Raw genomic sequence first — 19,589 nt, 5'->3', positions numbered from 1 at the left:
TCTTCATTCTCTAAGAAACAGAAAAAGAGCTCTATTATTTAAAAAAAACAAACAAACTCAGAAACAAAACAATATCTGTGGCAAAGCAGTCTTTATGAATAAATCCACTACATATCTCTTTCTCCATCTCTCACTCTCGTCCCCTCCTTCCTCTCATGGTTCTGTATCAGCTGCCATTTTAAGAGCAGGTAAAATCGCCCGACGTTCTGTCCAGGGAATGGAAGATGTGCAAACAGGACCAAATGTTTTTAATGGAAGTATGTATGAAAAAATAACATGTAGACACACACACACACACACACACACACACACACACACACACACACACACACACACACACACACACACAAAAGGAATAACTCAGTAGGTACTGGGCATTCTGCACACCATTGCTTTGCTTTGTATGTGGGTTTATGTATGTGTGTGCGCGCGTGTGTGTCCCAGTGGGACACTCTCCCTTGCTGTCACACCCTGGAGTGAGGCCCTTCCTCCATAATTCCATCTGAGCCTTAACGCAATCACTGATTTTTAAGCTCGAGTAGCAGAACAGATGCACAACTAAGCATTGCCTCAAGCCCACCATCAACAGACACCTACTGTACATTGTGTAGGTACAATTCAAATATATGTCCTTATTTACACACTCATACTCTCAGCCACTTTATTAGGTTCCCCTGCCTTGTATTTATTTAATTGGATTTAGACATATAAATAGAAGGAGTGTTCGTAGTTGCACCAATTAGGGATGGTAGCTGGGTATGTATCTGTTGCTATATAAAATACAGTATGTAAGTGTCTGTGCCATTCACCAATATAAAGATGTCTCTATAAGGCAGTCACTGACAGTGTTGGGGGTAACGTGCGTTACGTAATATTATTACTTTTCTGAAGTAACGAGTGAAGTAGTGCATTACTTTATAAATTTACACATTAATATCTGAGTTACTTTTTTAAAAGAGTAATGTGAGTTACTTTTCATTTAAATTATTTTGCATAAAAAAATAAATACTGAATTAAAATGAACGTAGTCACGTAGAATCGCGCACTCATACATGCGAGCAGCGGGAACAGAAGCTGGTCAGAAGCAGAGATGGCAAACCAGAGCATTACATTACTGTGATGGAAGTATTCTTATTATTTTGAAATAGTCGAGGAAAAGGAGAAAGGAATAATGGTTAAGTGTAGATTATGTGTTGGTGAAAAGCTCTTGTCAACTGCAAAAAATACTACTTCAAAAAAAAAAATTATAATCTGTATGCAAAGCACAGCACTACAGATGTGTGTGTGTGTGTGTGTGTGTGTGTGTGTGTGTGTGTGTGTGTGTGTGTGTAATGTTGCATATATGGAAATGGAGACAGAAATATAGAAAACTTTTGCAGACTTTCCACCACTGCAGCTCTATTGACTGCTCAGAATAAAAGTTTTCCGTGGGAGACACATGTACGATGCCATCGTAGCGGAGATAGAGAGCAAATTCACAGCTCGTTTGCTCTTTGTGGGAAGATAAACTGCCACGGTCACTGATAATAGCGCAAACTTTGTAAAAGCGTTCAGAATGTTTCAAGCTGATGATGAAGCAGAGAATGATGTAAACGAGGACGAGGTCATATTTACGGAATTGCACAATGTTACCCTTAACCAGTGTTGTTTTTAAAAGTAACGCATTACAATATTAAGTTACTCCCAAAAAAGTAACTAATTACGTTACTTAGTTACTTTTTATGGAAAGTAATGCGTTATATTACTTTTGCGTTACTTTTGCGTTTCTTGTATCTCTTTCACACCTTACAGGTGTAACAGGTGTAATATAGATAATTGCCATTAAGAAATAAGTTATTTTAGGGCAAAAGACATTTCTTAAACATTTACAATGCTTAATAACTTCTTAGAGAACAATAAGATAATCGACTAAATTTTGACCACAAGGCTGCACACTTTCCAGTCGCACTTCTGTCAGGAATGTAACTATCGTTCGTGTTTATAAGGTTAAGGGCAGTGTTGGGGGTAACGCGTTACAAGTAACGTGCGTTACATAATATTATTACTTTTCTAGAGTAATGAGTAAAGTAGCGCGTTACTTTATAAATTTACTCATTAATATCTAAATTACTTTTTAAAAAAGTAATGCGAGTTACTTTTCAGTAAAATTATTTTTTGCATATGATTTTGGATGTTGGAGGACCCAAACCTGTTCTAACATTACAATGCACCTGTGCATAAAGCCAGCTTCATGATGGGTTGGAGTGGAAGATCTTGATTGGCTTGCTATAGAGCTCTGAACTAAACACCTTTGGGATGAATTGGAATGCTGACTGCAACCCAGACTTCTTCACCTACATCAGTACCTGACTTTACTAACACCCTTATCGCTGAATTAGAACAAATCTCCACAAGCACACTCCAAAATCTAGTGAAAGATCTTCCCAGAAGAGTGGAGTTATGATTATATTATATAATTACAAGTAAATGTGAAATGGGATGTTCAAAAGGCATAAACCAATCTAATGGTCAGGTGTCCAAAATTTGTCCATATAGAGAATGAATAAGTGTAGTTCACTAATCTGATTGGTCGTATGGTGCTCCAAGAGTTGTTACGCTTTTAGCGTAACAACCGTGAAACAATTCACTGTTTGTAAGGTAAGTGGAGTGCAGCGGTGTTATACAAATCTATCATAGGTATATGTAGAGAGAAAATCTAGTTCACCCTAAACGCCCAGATACTTTGATAAATTAAGTCTGAGTCCCATGTTGTTCACATAATACGAATGACAATGTTGAACATGTAGTCCGAGGACTTAGTTTGCAGTGCCAGTACCTCGGCGTGCATCTCCACAGCTACCCAGGAGTGTGGGAGCGGTCGAAGAACCTAAACCGCAACATGAACGTGCACAATGTTTACACATGTGAGTCGATCGCTCCCACGCCAATCGATGGAGAGAGGGAGAGATAGGGGGAAGAGAGAGAGAGAGAGAGAGAGAGAGAGAGAGAGAGAGAGAGAGAGAGAGAGGAATGGTATTTTCTGTCATTAAAACTGAAAGAATCCCAGATTGATGGGGGGGGGCATGAGTTCATTGATGAAAAAGAAGAGAGTGTGATTCAGAGAGAGAGAGAGAGAGAGAGAGAGAGAGAGAGAGAGAGAGAGAGAGAATCTGGCAAGGACCGCAGAGCAGACAATTATCTGTATTGATTAAAGTGAGGCAGCAAAGTGAAGAACTGAGCAAACTATGAGTGGATCAATAAAGAGAGAGAGAGACAGAGAGAGGTAGAGAGAGGAAAAGAGAGAATTTGTGTGGAGAGAAAGAGTTGGTCAACAGAAAGTGTGAGGAGAAAGAGACACAGAGCCGGAAAGGGACATAAGTGATGGGAAAATCTTGATGATTTCTGATGTCCTGATGATTATCTTTCACCAGCACTTTCATCCTGCTCTCTATTTATCTAATTTACAGTTCTGTGTCACTCAAAACAAACGTGTCAAAGTAGTTTAAAAGCAGTTTTCTGTTAACGTGTGTGTGTGTGTGTGTGTGTGTAAAAAATGCTTGAAATGACTGATTGAATTAAATAAAGAATTTAAATAATCCTGCTACATGCTACAGGAAATGTCTTTGAATGGGACAAGCATGAAATAAATCATTCTCATTGAACTGTTCTCTTTGACTTACATTAAATTTCCAAATGCCAGAGCAAAACAAATATAAATGATCTATTTTTTTCTTTTTTTTTTGCACTAGGCTTTCCCAAATCGTAAATTCACATTTATTAGATTTTTGCAGATCTAAAATCTTTTAAGGTACAGAAATACAGTAGCTAAGTGATAATGAACATAAGAAAAAAAGTGCTGTATGTGAAAGGATAAAATTATATACAGGCTAAGAAGTTTTTAATGAAAGTGTGTGCTTATAAAGGACTTGATGGGGTTTTACAAAATAATTGTTTCTCATAAACATTTATTGGCTGTTCCTAGATGTCCACAGTAAATGAATTTAGACCAGTTTCTTGTTCTTAGTACAGGGAAATATGCTGGAACTGGGATTTGTGGTAACTGCACATGTGCTACAGAGACGTTCTTCACTCCTCTTGCAAGTCGGCGAGACAAAGGCTTCAAAGGGGAGTAACGACTTGAGACCTGTGTCGACACAGACTGAAAATCTGTTTGTCCCTCAACCATTAATCTCCTCTCAGATGAACTTGACCCTCCTCCCACACACACACACACACACACACACACATTTTCCGCTCTAGCCAGGAGAATACTGCATATCTACGGACGGTAATGGCCGTTGCCTGGTAACCATGACCCTCATGCCAGAAACTGTGAAATCATAACTCTTGTTAAATTGACTGACCTCACATGATAGATAGATAGATAGATAGATAGATAGATAGATAGATAGATAGATAGATAGATAGATAGATAGATAGATAGATAGATAGATAGATAGATAGATAGATAGATAGATAGATAGAGCATTCAAAGTGCATAAGGCTAGACAAAGCAAGATTATCCAGATTAAAGAATCAAAACATGTTGAAAATGTGATAGCACAAACACACACACACACACACACACACACACACACACAGACACACACTGAGATGCCTCTAAACTTACAGATTGCCTGTTTAATATGAAACAGATCTACATGGATACCCCAAGGACAAGCCAGGAGAGCTGCTACACACTACACTGCAACAAACTACACTATTTACATATGAAACACACTCTGTGTACACTCACTGTACTGGAAATCATTAAGCTGTGTCACACAGATCCTATTTCAGGGATTCCCATTTACATAAACTTTTTTAAAGATGATTACTATTTAAATCTCATCTTAGATTCGGAAGGTCTGATGTCCGGCAGCAAGTCAAAGCTTGAAGTATGAACAACTAACTCTAACCCTTATCCTTTTTATATACTCATACAATGTTTGTAATGAGTTATCTATAATGCTATTAAATGTCCAAGAATTCCAGAAATCATTTTTTCCAGAAGTGCCAGCTGTATAACATCTCTTCACTTAATTCTATTTCTAATTTCGGGTTCTGTACCTGCTGGCTTCCTGCATGGACCTGTCAAGTGCCTAACTGTGATATTCTAGCTGGTGTGCATGGTGCTATGAAGAGATGCCTGGTGTAAATACTTTTTCACACATGAAAAAAGAGGAAGGTCACCTCCTTGCGGCTTCATCTTCAGCCCACTGTCCTCACTGCTGGAGTTCTTTTTTCCTCAGACCATTTGCTTACCTTCAGCTTTCGCAGGGACATTCGCACATCAAAATCCACAGCTGCTGAGGACGGACTCTGTGTCTGTCTCTGGGGTTTGTGAGCAAATTTCTTTAAAAACAAATTCTTTTCTTTTGTTTTCTTCATTTACAGAGAAAACAAAAGAAAATAATTTGTTTTTAAAGAAATTTGCTCACAAACCCCAGAGACAGACACAGAGTCCGTTATAGATACAGTAATAAGTTTCAAAACTGCCCGCGATAAACAAAAAAACGTGATAAACGGACGCCACCCCAAAAAATGCTACTTCATGTATACAGTACTGTACTGTATTAACATTTTACTTCATTATATAATGAATATTAGAGATAATGAGATTCAAACTGCGGTAAAGTGGGGGATTACACGTCAAAACTGTTATTTTGTGTGAGCACTATTGTAATCCAGAACTGTCTTAATCCTCCTGGGTATAGAATACACCAGAGCTGCACAGGTTGTTGCTGGGATCCTCTTCCACTCTTCCATAATGACATCACAGAGCTGATGGATGTTAGACACAAAGGGCTTCTCCACCTTCCGCTTGAAAATGCCATGCAGGTTCTCAACAGGGTTCAGGTGTGGAGACATACTTGGGCACTCCATCACCTTCACCTTCAGCTTTCTCATCAAGGCAGGTCTTTGGGGTTGTTTTTTTGTTTGAAAACTGAGGTTCACCCCAGTTTCTGAGAAGAGGTCGTCATGTTTTGCTTCAGAATGTCACAGTACATGTTGGAGATCATTTTCAGTGAACCGCAGCTCCCCAGTACCAGCAGCACTCATGCAGCCCCATACTTAGTCTCATCAGACTACAGGACATGGATCTAGTAATTCATGCTCTTGGACAGGTTGTCTTCAGCAAGCTGTTTGCAGGTTTTCTTGTGAACCAGCTTTAGAAGAGGCTTCCTTCTGGGACGACAGCTATGCAAACTGACTTGTCGCAGTGTGTGGCGTACGGTCTGAGAACTGACGAGCGGACCTTCTGCTTCTGCAACCTCTAAAGCAATCCTGCAGCACTCATGCGTTTGTTTTTTGAAGCAGCTTCTGCACCTGACGCACAGCACAAGGACTCAACTTCTTTGATGGACCCTTGCAAGATCTGTTTCGAGTGAAACCCGTCTTGATAAACCTCTGCATGACCCTGACCACTGTACTGTAACTCAGTTTCAGGGTGTTACCGATCATTTTATTGCATAGGCCATGTTTGTGTAGAGCAACAATTCTAATTCGCAAATACTGAAGAGTCTTTTCCCATGAGGTGCATGTTGAACATTCAGTGGTCAGTATGAGAGAATTGTACTCAAAGCACCACATTTTAACTGTTCTAATACAAGATGCACAAATTTGTATCGTCCTGTCAAGCAGACAAAAACATGAACATGTTGAAAAGGATGTGTGGCTTTGCATGGTTACATGTCATACAGCTGTTATCACTTAGGGTGTATTCACTTTTGTTGGCAGCTATTTAGACAATAACGCCTGTATTGTCCCTTGAAAAGATATTATAAAATGGTTACTTGAAATGTGAGGTGTACTCACTTTTGTAGGGTACTACAGATGCTTCATAGCCATTTGAGTTTTTTCTGACGTAAAAAAAAAAACAAAATTTAAACCTGATTTTAAATTTTTATTTTTATTTTTTATAGAATAAACATGTACTTTCATTCACTGTGGTATTTATATAGTTCATACATTTTGGTTGAAGAAAATCTCTCTGATTGTCTTGGCCCAGACAGAAGGTCTTAGCTGTCTAATCAACCGACAACATAATTAGCAAACGGCAGTTGTACTAATCGCTTACATTTTGTTTTTCATTATGTGGAAGCATTTGGTGAGGAGAAATGGAACAGCAGGCCTTCTGGAGGACTAACATATGTCACTGATGAGTGCGACCTAACCTATTTATTGACCTTATGCAAAACATTGTTACATTCATATGTCTGGTATGCAAGCTGGAAATCTCCAATCAAGGAATCAGGCTCATCAACTTCAATGAAAACCTAGTGTGTCTACGAGATGGAGATTGAAATGGACATTGGAGATGAAGTCAGATTTGCTCAAAGATAGTTGGAGAACATGGGTGTACATTATACTAAAATTTAAACTAGAATTTTTCAATTATTTTTCAATTATTTTTTTTGGTCCCCCATATAATTTGGTCATGGGGATTTCCTTTTATTATAGGACATTAATTTTCCATTTCTGAGAAAAAAACCTCCTATTTTACACTATACTTCTATTTTTTGAACCAAAAACAACAACAGTACCAACATGGGCTTATGTTGAGGCTCTGCAGTGCTTCCACTAGACCCCCATACCACATCTTCATATAAACGCAGGTACTAATGAATACGGCAGCGGAAGGACAAAGTGAATGACCACAACAACTGAAACTCAAAGATATGGTGCTACTGAGGGACATAGAAAGGGAATAAGAAAGAGTAAGACAGGGATGGAAAGAGAAAATAGAGAATGTCGGACACTAAAAGAGAGAGTGGGAAAATGCGGTTGGAAAAGGGAAAAGGAGATTTTCAGGTGTGTAGTTATGGATGTGTGACCTCACAGGTTCCCTCCCCTAGCCCTTGGGAACGGGCGCCTTGGAAACCGTCGCTAAGGGAACAGATGACTAAGAGAGAGAAAGAGAGAGAGAGAGAGAGAAAGAGAGAGAGAAAGAGATGGGGAGAAAAAAAGAGGAAAAAAAAGAGAATAAATGAGAATGAGTGAATGTCCCAAAATAAAAGAGAAAGGAGAGTGTAAAAAAGGAGATGAAGAAAGGGAGCATGGGAAATAAAGTAAGCAAAACCATAAATCAAACACACTTTCTAATCACATCTAATAACAATAACAAATACGGGCCATAAATATTGGATAGTGTGGCTTTTGGACAAGGTGAAAGGTAATATTAAATTATTAAAGAGGAAATCATGTAACACTTATTGCATTACGCTGGAAAAAAAGTTCCTACGAGGAGATCCTACAACAAACGTTATGAAACCTGTTATATTCATTGCTCCGATCTTTATTGTACCAATGTTAGCTACGCTGGAAACAAAAGGGGTCCTTTCTAAAAAGCTCAAAACATTAACCATTTCATAGAACACCCAGCATTCCAGGACTAATGCAGAGGTTTATTTAGTTCTAGCTGAAAATTAATTGATCGAATATGACCTTACAGTCGTTAAACCTATTGCTTTCTGATCACATGGATCTAAATGCAAATGAAAAATGATGCTAAAGTTCACATTTCCATCTAAATCCCGCAGATCCACCTGGCTGTGAGACAAGCATCTCCTGCTCCATCATTCATGAGCTTTTCTGAATATCAAAAAGTTTGTGGCGCTGTATGGAAAAAAGACAGGCTGCTCTAAAAACAAGAAGATAATATGTAAAGAGAGAGAGAGAGAGAGAGAGAGAGAGAGAGAGATAATGCTTCTAAAGGTCATTAGAGTTGGTATCTTAAGTCCCTCGTTGCCAGATGTCCTGATGTCCTCTAGAGAGCAGAAAGAAGCCATCGCTATAGCCGAATCCCAAATTTGGCAAGTGTGAACCCAAATCAATAGCAGTTTGGTTGAAATCTTTTAAATGCTTAAACTGAGTTTTAGTGTCCACAACAACATGTGCACAGTGTTTCTGTAAAAACTCCTTTATAACACAGTAAGAGTGGTAAGATGTGTGTATATATATATATATATATATATATATATATATATATATATATATATATATATATATATATATATATATATATATGTATATGTATATATATATTTATTGTACATATGTATGTATGACAATAATTTAGCAACATTACTTGATATTGTGTGATATTGTGTGTAAATGCTAGGCCCCCCCACACACACCCTTTTTTTCTGTGCTAGCGCTCACTCCACCCCATCTTTAACCTTGGCCCCTGGTGTCACAGCCCGCAGTAATGAAGTCTCCCTCCTTCTCTCTCCCTCCCTCCTCCCCCCTTTTGGCCCTGGCTGTTGTCCGTCTTTCCACTCATTCATAGTAAACACTATTGATTTTTGGCTCGGCGAGTAAAAAAGCCATGAATTTTAATGCCGCTATCTGTCCCTCTCTCTGCCTCAGTCGGATCCCCCCCCAACCTTTCTCACTTTCCCTCTATCGCCTTATTCCTCTCTTCCTCCCTCTCTCCAGAGGGAAGTGATCGCCGAGACGAGTTGCGAGAGTGTGTGTGTATATAAGATAAACTCTGAGAATGTGCACATGAATTGGTGAATGCATGGAGGGTGTGTGTGTGTGTGTGTGTGTGTGTGTGTGTGTGTGTGTGTGTGGGGGGGGGGGGTTGTGAAGGGGGGGCAGTGAGAGAGAGGGATTTCCAACCAGACTGATCCCTTCTCTCTTATTCAACTTAAACTCTCTTAAAGCTGGGATTATAATACAAATATAATAGGGTTTAGCCATTTAAACCACCACTGCCTCTTTATGCTCTCTCTCTCTCTCTCTCTCTCTCTCGCTCTCTCTCTCTCACACACACACACACACACACACACACACACACACACACACACAAACACACATCCACTGTCACTCACGCTTACAGTTCCCTCTCACACTTACCACAGACTATATATTGCCTTCACGTCCTCACACATGTCCACACACTTCATCTGTCTGTGTTTGGTGCACATTTACTCTAACTGTACTTGGTACACCCACAAGCACACACCTAGACCCACACCCACACACGCTTTGCCAAGTAATAAACTGCTGTTGCACTGTAGCCAGTCATGCCCTTAACAGTACGCCATCAACCAATAATCCGCACCACCATCTTGCCACTGTGTATATACATTTCATTCAGAAGGAAGATAACGACTTTATTTATTGTCTTCTGCTCAAAGGCTCTGCTTCTCTTGCATCCGCCCTCCTTAAACCTTTTTGCCTTCCTTCCTACTCATTCCCTCCCTGTTCCTTTCTCTCTTTCTCGCTCTCTCTCTGTATTGATTTTGCTATAAGCAGTGTCAGGGCTATGACAGGCCAGCAGAGAGGAACACAAGCAGAGCTCATTAACGGCCAATGAACACACACACACACACACACACACACACACACACACACACATTTTTAGACGGAGAGTCTCATAAGAGATGCCTATTAAATACGATGCTGTCTACTACGACAATAATCATCTAATTCCATAAAAACACACTGAGTGGTCCTAGATACTATAAACCTACCTTGTAGTGTTTTAAACGCTCTAAAGTACTGGAGCATGACTTCAAAGCATTACAAAGAACCTAATAACAACAATGATAAATAGTTTAATTAAAAAATAAATCCTAATAATAATGCCTTAAGCAGTTCATTATAAAAATAAAGCCAGGATCTATGCCTATACATGAATGTAAAAGCTCCATGTTAATTTCTTGCTATCGCTAAAAGCATACTTTCCACTAACGTTAAATTAAACTAGCTAGAAAGCTAACCACTAGATGTTAGCTAGATCAGTATTATCACCCTAACTAGCAAAGGAACTGTTTTCAGCAAGTGTAATATTCATGAATTCTTTCACCAGCAAGATTAGCAAAGGTTGCTAGGAAGACAGCTCATTTAGTACACAGAATGCAGAGTCCATGGTTGCAAAGCTGCAGAACATATTTCTTTCCAGTCATTACCACTGTCTCTGGTATTGTTAAAAAGATTTGTTTTTGTTTAAGTCAAAAGGAACTTTGAAATTTAAAAGACAGGAACACAAAAATCTCCTATAATGCCACACTATAATCATTAATGCCACATTCTGCCATGAGCTGTCGATTCTCCGGCTTGATGTCCAGGGATATCTCCCCGAGTTCCCAATTTACAGCGAAGCCCAAGCGCCAGCCGTCTGATGTAATGGCTGCCTGCATCTAAAAGCGGTTCTTGGCTGAGGGTAAAACGGCAACGTGAACGTTGTGTATTAACATCCCTCGTTCTGTTGTGAATTTCTTTCCCTTGTTATTACATGCCGAAGGATTCTGGTTTACAGAAGAACCCCGGCGACAGCGGGGAAGGCCGGCGTGACACGATTAAAAGGACAGCCTTTTTTTTTTACAAGCCTTTAGCAAGCATAAGCAAACTGGCATGTGGTCCACATAGTGTAAATGTAAATGATATCACTTATGTTATTTATATTGCAGTTCACAACGCACGTTTGTAACAAAAATGCAAGCCTATACAAAGAATTCTGATATAAGGTTATCACAGGAGTCTCTCTAATTAGCCACCTTTTCTCTTTTTCTCGTCTTCATATGGCAGCCCCCTCCTTCCTCTTCCTCCCTCCTAATTTGATTGATGATTATTCCTGTCACTCAAGGCAGCATGTGGCCAATTACAAGGAATAAGCCGATGGGAGGCCTTTTCAAAAATGCCTCTATAAAAACTATTTTATGGCACAGCACGCCAAATTTATAGTCGTTCCCGAGCTTCGATATTGCCTCAACTTCGTTTGCGCTGTTATATTAGACACTAGACGCACAGCCATGTCGGAGGCTTAGAGCGCAGAGGTCCACCCTAAACATTGCAGATGCATAGAAATGGGGAGGGAGATACGAGAACAGCAAGACAGCAAGAGTCTCTGATCAGGGGGATTCGAAGAAAAGATTGGAACAAAAGAAAGGGGTGAAAAACAGGAGGGAGGACAGAGGTGGAGTACCAAACGGACAGGACAAGGCAGTTTAATGTAGGGGAGAGGTCAAGCAGGCCCAGTCTACCCCCACCTCACACACACACACACACACACACACACACACACACACACACACACACACACACACACACACACAAACACAGAGCTCTCTGTTGTAAATAAAAAAATGTTGTGAAATAGAAAAATACTTATAAAATAGCAATTCAGCATGCTGTTTATTATATTGTTTATCAGCATCCTCAAATGTGAGGAAAGAAACCCCACACACACAAATACACACACACTTAACACACACACCAGGACTGGATTTTAGAGGTGAACATTCAACCCCGCTTATCATAAATCCTAACGGTTTAAATGAAATGGAACGAAGGATTGTTGATTTACGCCTCTACTCAGCTGCCGTGAAGGAGGAACCTAATCAAATAGCTTGGTTTTATTACACATACCCCTTTATCTAAATACATGATGCACCCCCTTTCCCAAACACAGACACACACACACACACACACACACACACACACACACACACACACACACACACACACACACACACACACATGCACACACTCTTTCCTTCGCACAAACTAAGAACCCAAATGAAACATGTGTTCGTGTTCATCTACCAAAGCAAAACAGGATCGGGAACAATCAAAGCAGGATCATATATTTCTGTCAATTCATCCCTCGACTCCAATTTTCCCATCCCTCCATCACCAAAATAACATTCTTGCCTCTCATTCCTATATCCGTCTTCCAGGCACTATCCTAATATCCGTATTCTTCATTCAATATATCAATTTAACCAACAGCCTGTCATCTTTCACTTGTTTTAAAATTCAACAATCTTTTCACCAATCCATGTACCTAAACGTCTATCAATCCGAGGAACCGTTTTGCCTTCCGTCTGTCCATTTAATCTATATATTTGTCTGACACAAAAGTATGAATCCAGTATGAGTGTAATGGATAATAATGTACTCATGCTTGTACACAAGCATGCAAATGCACTCCGGGTTAGGAGGCGCCATTCTCATTTAGTTTCCTTTGTGCTAGCTCTCATATGTCTACGTCTGGCGTTCCAAAAGAATTAAATCCATCATCTTTATGTTTAGCAAAAGTGTTTAAAATGCCTCCCACTCTACTATCTCCTAGCACATTTCAGTGCTATGGCACTTTTGGGGAATCTCACTCTTGTTGACTTAGTGTCTGCAGATTTTTTTTTTTTCCGTCTGCCTTATTCTCACCTCTAAGAACTAAAAAAGAAATAAACAGCAACAAATAAAGAAAGGAACGCTATTGTGTGAAGCTTAAGATAGCTTTGGAGTGCAGGGTATTCATCCTGTATTTGATGTAGCAGATAGAAAAAACAATCTTTTTGCAAGCATGTATTGCGATCGCCCGTTTTAGAGCGTATCATGTGATGCAGACAGGTTTGGGAAGTTCTGACACTGTTCTTAAGATTTTTTATTCTAATCAGAGTGTAAGCACATCTAAAAGCCACCAATAGAAGAACAGCTTCAGGAACTGGCGAAGCTCACGCGAAGGCTAGCAAAACATTTGTCTTAATGACATGACAGGCAAAATGCACTAAATGACAAAAACTTCTTACCTTGAGCCCAAGCCCATTCTGAAGAATGTTTCTGTGTATCTACTCAAACCCAGATTGTGTGGTACAACGATGTAAGCAGAACGTTAATTTTTTTCTTTGATTGCAGATCTATCGTCAGAGGATCTTCACTGGATAATCTGACAGTCTGGCACACAGTCGGCCAAGATATTTATTGAAATCCTCTTATACATTGTGACATATTAATAACCTTATATTGAAAATCTAATTTTTAATTAAACAGGTTTTGCAGTCGGGACTGGAGCGCACTATGGATTGGCAGTAAGAGAACATTCCAAAGATTCATAATGCATCTTGGAAAGCGGTTTGAAGATTCAGTTCACTGAATGTATTGCCTCAGATCTGTGACAATATTGTGTGTGTGTGTGTGTGTGTGTGTGTGTGTGTGTGTGTGTGTGTGTGTTTATGAACACAGGCGAAGGTCATTCCTCACAGGGTGAAACTCAATATCTCTCACTGCTGCTAATGAGCCATGAGACTTCATCACTATTAAAATGCCATTAGTGGAGGCCATCTCTTTCTCCCTCCCCTCGCTCTCTAAAGGCATCACCGAACTGTAACTGTACAAGATAAAATATTAGGACTTAATGTAGTATGGATCTCGATGCATGATCAAATCTTATCATCAAAAGGTTTGCTTCTCTTATGAAATGCATTATTGGTGCATGAATACTTGTCATATTCGAATGCAAGTCCAAATGGATTTTTTTAAAACAGTGGGTAGGAAATGCACGATTTTCCATACGCTTCGGTGGGTTTTACTGCGTTGATAAACTCGAGCAGGAACAAGTTGGTATGTGAAGTTCATTAATTTAATAATGCATTCATTAATAAGGTGCAAAGAATTTATGGAGAATAATCTGTATGTATTGTGCACAGGGCCAGACAGAGAGAGAGAGTGAGTCAGAGAGAGAGAAAGAGAGAGCTCAATGTAATAAAGCATGCTGTATTGACATCTTCGTTGTGTATATTGATTTTGCATTATGCTACTAACAAGCCCAAGCTGATATTTTGTCATTGACAATCATTTTAAACCTGGAACTCCCAAGTTGCACTCATACACAGGTTGCACACACACACACACACACACACACACACACCCACACACATACACACACAGCTTGACACAATTAACCCTTCCCATGTGACTTGGTGCTGGCACACAGTCCTCGGTGTGTCTATTACATCATTTTGCATCAGTATTTCCTTGGACTACTTCAGTCATACTACAATTATGCTAATGTCAAATCAAAGGCATTCTAGTAACGTCTGTATACTCGGCGGCCATCTTGCAAATGGTCCTGGATAGTTCTTTTCAGTCATACCAGATCCAATCTATTTTAATAGAAAAGACCTAAATGCTAGAAGAGGATCAGCAAGCATGTAGATCACTTTTGACAACAATGGTGTCCATGATGTGTGGCTAACAACATCACAGTTTGTTTTCAGGCTGTGCTATGCACGTTATTCTATAAACAGTGAGATAAAAAAAAATGTTTTCGAGCACACGTCAGTGTACAAAGTTTTTACGAAGATAGCTATTAACTCTTTTTTTGTTGAGGCGCATACTTACATAGTACAGCCGCCATATTGAGCATTGTACCCATATTTCTTGGCCTGTTTACACTCATATCAACACCTTGTCAAATTACCTTGTGAATGCAGTTAGACCGGCGGCTTTCTTTTTTTTTTCTTGTGCCAAAATATGCACATTTTAGCATTTCAATCCAAATATTATACAATAAAGTACTGATCTACAAAAAGATCTTCAAATCCGTAATTACTGAACAATAGTTTAATATTTATTACTAATCACATTACACAGCACAGCAAATTTAATAGGAGGAGTGTAATTGTTGATGAACATACTTAGAATGCATTTTAACAGCTATTGTTTATTTGCTATTGTATGTAAACAACCCAAACTCTATACCTATATCTATACAGTGCACTTTATAGTTCAGTGTTGACCGACCGCCTTGCATCTGCGCATGCGCCTCACTAAAAAGCCCAAGGCGCGTGCTCTGCGCCCAGGACGTGCGCGCTCCTATATGTTCAAACCCAAACTCGACGATTTGTTTTAGTTTAAGTTTTTCTCTTCGTCCGGGTTTCACCTCAAAAACGGTTCCAAACGTAAAAATTACGTAATGCATAAATATTTTAGTAAGTATAATGATGTAGCAAAATGCAATCGATTTGAATTAATTCGTTTTCCAACACATCAACATGGCGCAATTAACAAATAATTTCGAAGTCAGGCCTACTGATGTACTATTGCTATATATAATAACTAATAAGACATTTCACAGAATAATAATTTGTGTGCACGGTGCAGATCTTGCAGTAAACATTGTTTTTTTATGTGGAACAAACAGACAGCAAACTGAATAGCATTATTCTAAATGATTAGCTATGTTCAGAACTGCACAGACCCTGAGTGTCACTCATGTTACACACACACACACACACACACACACACACACACACACACACACACACACACAGAGTTTCAATAGGCATATTTTCCCGTGTGCACAGAAAAACCGCTCAATTCAATCCGAATGTCAAAGCAGGGCATCCCGACACCCCCCTGTACATCCCACTCGGTTTTCCACGTTCCCTCCACGCTGTCCTCCTGTCCTGCATCCGACAGACGAGAAGCATCACAAAATCTCACAAATGCAAATCCCAAAGTAACACCATCATAATCTCAGGACTAAAAAAAAGAAATAAAGACCAAATTTATTCCCATTCACGCAAACGCGTCCAGCTTGGATTCTTGCAAAATAAACAACAACAACAACAACAACAAAAAAAGGCATGTAGAAATAAAAAGCACGCGCGTGTCAATCGGTGTGGTGTCTCCTCCTGCTCTGCTCGGTCTGCCTCTCTCTATCCTCTCAGTGTGCCGCGATCCGCCGGCCCCGGAATCGATCTCCGCAGGATCGATATCGCGGCATGAATATTCCCGGGCCGGCGCGCGCCAGACTTTAGTCCGGGAGAGACGGAGCTGGAGACAGAGCGGAGCGAGCAAAGGACACGGAAAGATACCCGGAGACGTAAAATTTTTTTAAAAAATAAAAATAAAAAAACAAGAGAAGACGGGGACATGGGATTAAACGCGAGGACAACACGCTGTCTTATTCATCAGCTCTAATGCATTTTTTTTTTTTTTGACTAATTTTCTTTCTTTTTGGTTTTTGCGTTATTTTTGTTTTGGAGGGACGATAAATCACGATTCCAAAAATCCCACTGTTCCGACTACAGGATGCGAGATGAAGAGAGCGCGCGCGCGATGGAAGTGCATGGTGCATGGTGGACACGCACAAACGGGAGAAACACAAGACGATTGATCTCCACGAGCTTGGAAAAACACAGGACAGGATTTCGGCCCGGATGCATGCTGCGTGCATGTGTGTGTGTGTGTGTGTGTGTATATGTGAGAGAACGTGAGAAAGAGATGAAGCTTACCGGAGAGCGCGCGCGCAGCCGGCGGAGACTTGAGGCGCCAGGCGCGGAGCTCGGAGGCAGTTCTGGGCAAGACGAACGGCAGCGGCAAGGGGACAAACATGATCCTCCTTTTCGTCTCGGGCTTTTTGTTTTGGACTTTTTTCCTTCCTCTAGTTGCTGGTATTACTATATGTTATATATGGTTTTTTTTTGCTTTGGCGTTATTACAGCACAGTCAGTCTCTGGTCGCCGGTCTCTTCTTTGTAGCTGAGATGGGAGGTGTAGGTCTTCACCTGGAGCTCGGTCGCGTTCGGCTTTGGCTGGGTTCGGGATCTCTTTGGCATTGTACACCAAGTTTTTCTAAGTGACAGGAACTCGGCGTGGTGCTCACTCGCAGGCTGATCGATCACGTTTTCATTGCTTTCGTTAGTCTCTGGACGATCACTTCTGGAATTGAGTAAGAAGCCTGTAGAGAATAAGCCTAAGCTGCTCAGACACAAACCCCACACACAGGCGGACAGACTGGGCTAGAGCTCCTCTCACACTGATGCTCTAGCATTCACCTCTATGCTACACTGATACACCTGCTGAACCCTAGCAAGATCCTTCAAAACTGATTTCATGTGAATTATTGAATATAAGGAATAAAAAAGGCTTTTTCGATTTTGAAACATAGGTTAGGCTCCTTTCATCCCTTCTTTCCCTTGGCTATAAAACAAGAAGAAATACCATTTATTTCCAGGCAAAGAGAAACGCGCTCCTGATGCTCGTGTTTATTGGGTTTTATTCGGATTTTTGGTATATTTGATTATTTGGTCTTTAGCTATGGATCTGTTATTGTTTTATTCCGGGTTTTTTTTTTGTTTCCTCCGACAGCTACATGCTACACCGTCGCTTCCACATTTAAAGTCGCACAGCCTGATCTTAGTCGAAATCCGACACAATGAAGGAGTATCTTTTTTTTTTTTTTTTTTTTAATAAAGAAATCTATTTTTTTATATTTATTGATATATAAACGTTAATAATAAGGCAACATAACGTGCTCGCCGGCGCTTCGCCCCGCCCACCGCCGCTCTGTCACACTCCGCTAATTAAAACGCAATCAATCGATACGAAATAAATATATAAATAAATAAATAAATAAACCGAGCAAACAAATAAAGAAAGAAACAAACCCCCCCCCGAACACTTGGAATAAAAAAAAAGACTTGTTTTCGTCGCTGGATTTTGTGTTTTTTTTTTCCTTTTGTCTTGTTTTTTTATGGTTTGTTTTTCTTTCTTTTTTCCTTTTTTCCTTTTTTGAAGATCACTTGCCTATTTCCCGGTCCGTCCGCCTGCGTGTTTTGTTGTCTGTGTTCCCGTTATGCGGGAACCCCAATGGCTCACGCGACCAGACTCCCTCCCGAATGCGCGCGCGCTCTGCCTCCGCGCTGCCGCGACGTGGAAACGAGAGGCAAGCCGCTACAACTCACACACATCACCACCTCATCCTCCACCCCTCCCTCCACCCCACACCCCCTTACACACACACACACACACACACACACACACACACACACACACACACTCTCTCTCTCTCTCTCTCTCTCTCTCTCTCTCACCCACCCATAGTAGCCCAGCTGCTCGACATTGATTTTGTGGCTTCCTCGTACCTTCAATAAGACAATTGTCAGTGCATTGACATGGACTACATTTCAAGCCGCATATGCCACGTATATGTAATCAGGGGCCTCTATAAAGTAGAGTAGGCCCACTTGGCTGCTATGGTGCATTATATGTAATAAAGGGCATCTCTTCTAGGCCTGATGTGTCTTTTTATTCCCTACCGTTGGATAATTAAAACCTTTTGGGGCAAACTACACAAAAAAATACAAAATCGAAACGCCCTTGTATTAGTAGCTCCTAGCTGACCAGATGAGGATCTTTTCCTAAAGTGCCCATGTGACATTTTGCAAAATCAGGGTGTGCTCAAGAGGATAGAGTTTGGGGGTTGGTGGTTGTGGTGGTTGGGATTGGGATTGGGGTACGAGTTTCGCCACCAAACGTCGATTCGTCACGCCGTCGATCGCGACATTACGCAGCACTTACACGGAAGATTATTGTCAATATAGATTTTTTTAATAGAAAAATCTATAGGCTAAACACTGCAGTCGATGGGGGGAAATCGATTGCATGAGGCTGCGAGCCACACAGACCCGCTAGGGCTAAAAAAAAAAAAAAGGGAAAAAAAAAAAAGAAAGAGTGAAGCCTTTCACTGTTTACTTTAATGATTAGCTAAAACCCTCGGTGGAGTTTCCAGAATGGATGGTAATTATGGATTGTCCCAACAGGTGCTTGTAATAGACCAGTAGTAAGGCATTATTAAGTGTTATCTTGGGGAAAGAATAAGGTGCCCTTTTTTGTAAAGTATTCCATTACCATCCGAGTGCTGCAAAAACTCATCGGAAAAAAAAACCTGTAATGTGTTTTGCCCTACAACTTTTTTGTTCCGTTGCCATAACGGAGGCATTTACAAGGACATACTTTTGGTTTTGGATGTGAAGTGGGCACTGTAAAATTGGAGCCCACTTTAGTTTTTCTACTCCTACAACCTCTTTG

At 40.3% G+C, this 19,589-nt stretch overlaps 1 protein-coding gene across 8 annotated transcripts in view; it reads right to left on the bottom strand.

The window, feature by feature from the left end:
- The window catches only part of pou2f2a (POU class 2 homeobox 2a), a 42,032-nt gene extending 23,567 nt beyond the window's left edge, over positions 1-18,465 (bottom strand). For 4 of the 8 annotated variants that reach the window (XM_046848131.1, XM_046848132.1, XM_046848133.1 and 1 more), the window contains exon 1: positions 17,013-18,463. In XM_046848131.1, the coding sequence (XP_046704087.1) occupies positions 17,013-17,112 (100 nt within the window). In that variant the 5' untranslated portion in view covers positions 17,113-18,463. Of the gene's footprint in view, positions 1-17,012 lie in introns of all 8 variants that reach the window. The other 4 variants (XM_046848128.1, XM_046848130.1, XM_046848127.1 and 1 more) reach the window with 2 other exon arrangements.
- Positions 18,466-19,589: the final 1,124 nt, after the last annotated feature.

The sequence above is a fragment of the Silurus meridionalis genome, chromosome 4, assembly GCF_014805685.1.
Source record: "Silurus meridionalis isolate SWU-2019-XX chromosome 4, ASM1480568v1, whole genome shotgun sequence".
NCBI lineage: Eukaryota > Metazoa > Chordata > Actinopteri > Siluriformes > Siluridae > Silurus > Silurus meridionalis.
Note: the sequence above shows the minus strand (reverse complement) of the source record. Positions and strands in the feature narration are given on the sequence as shown.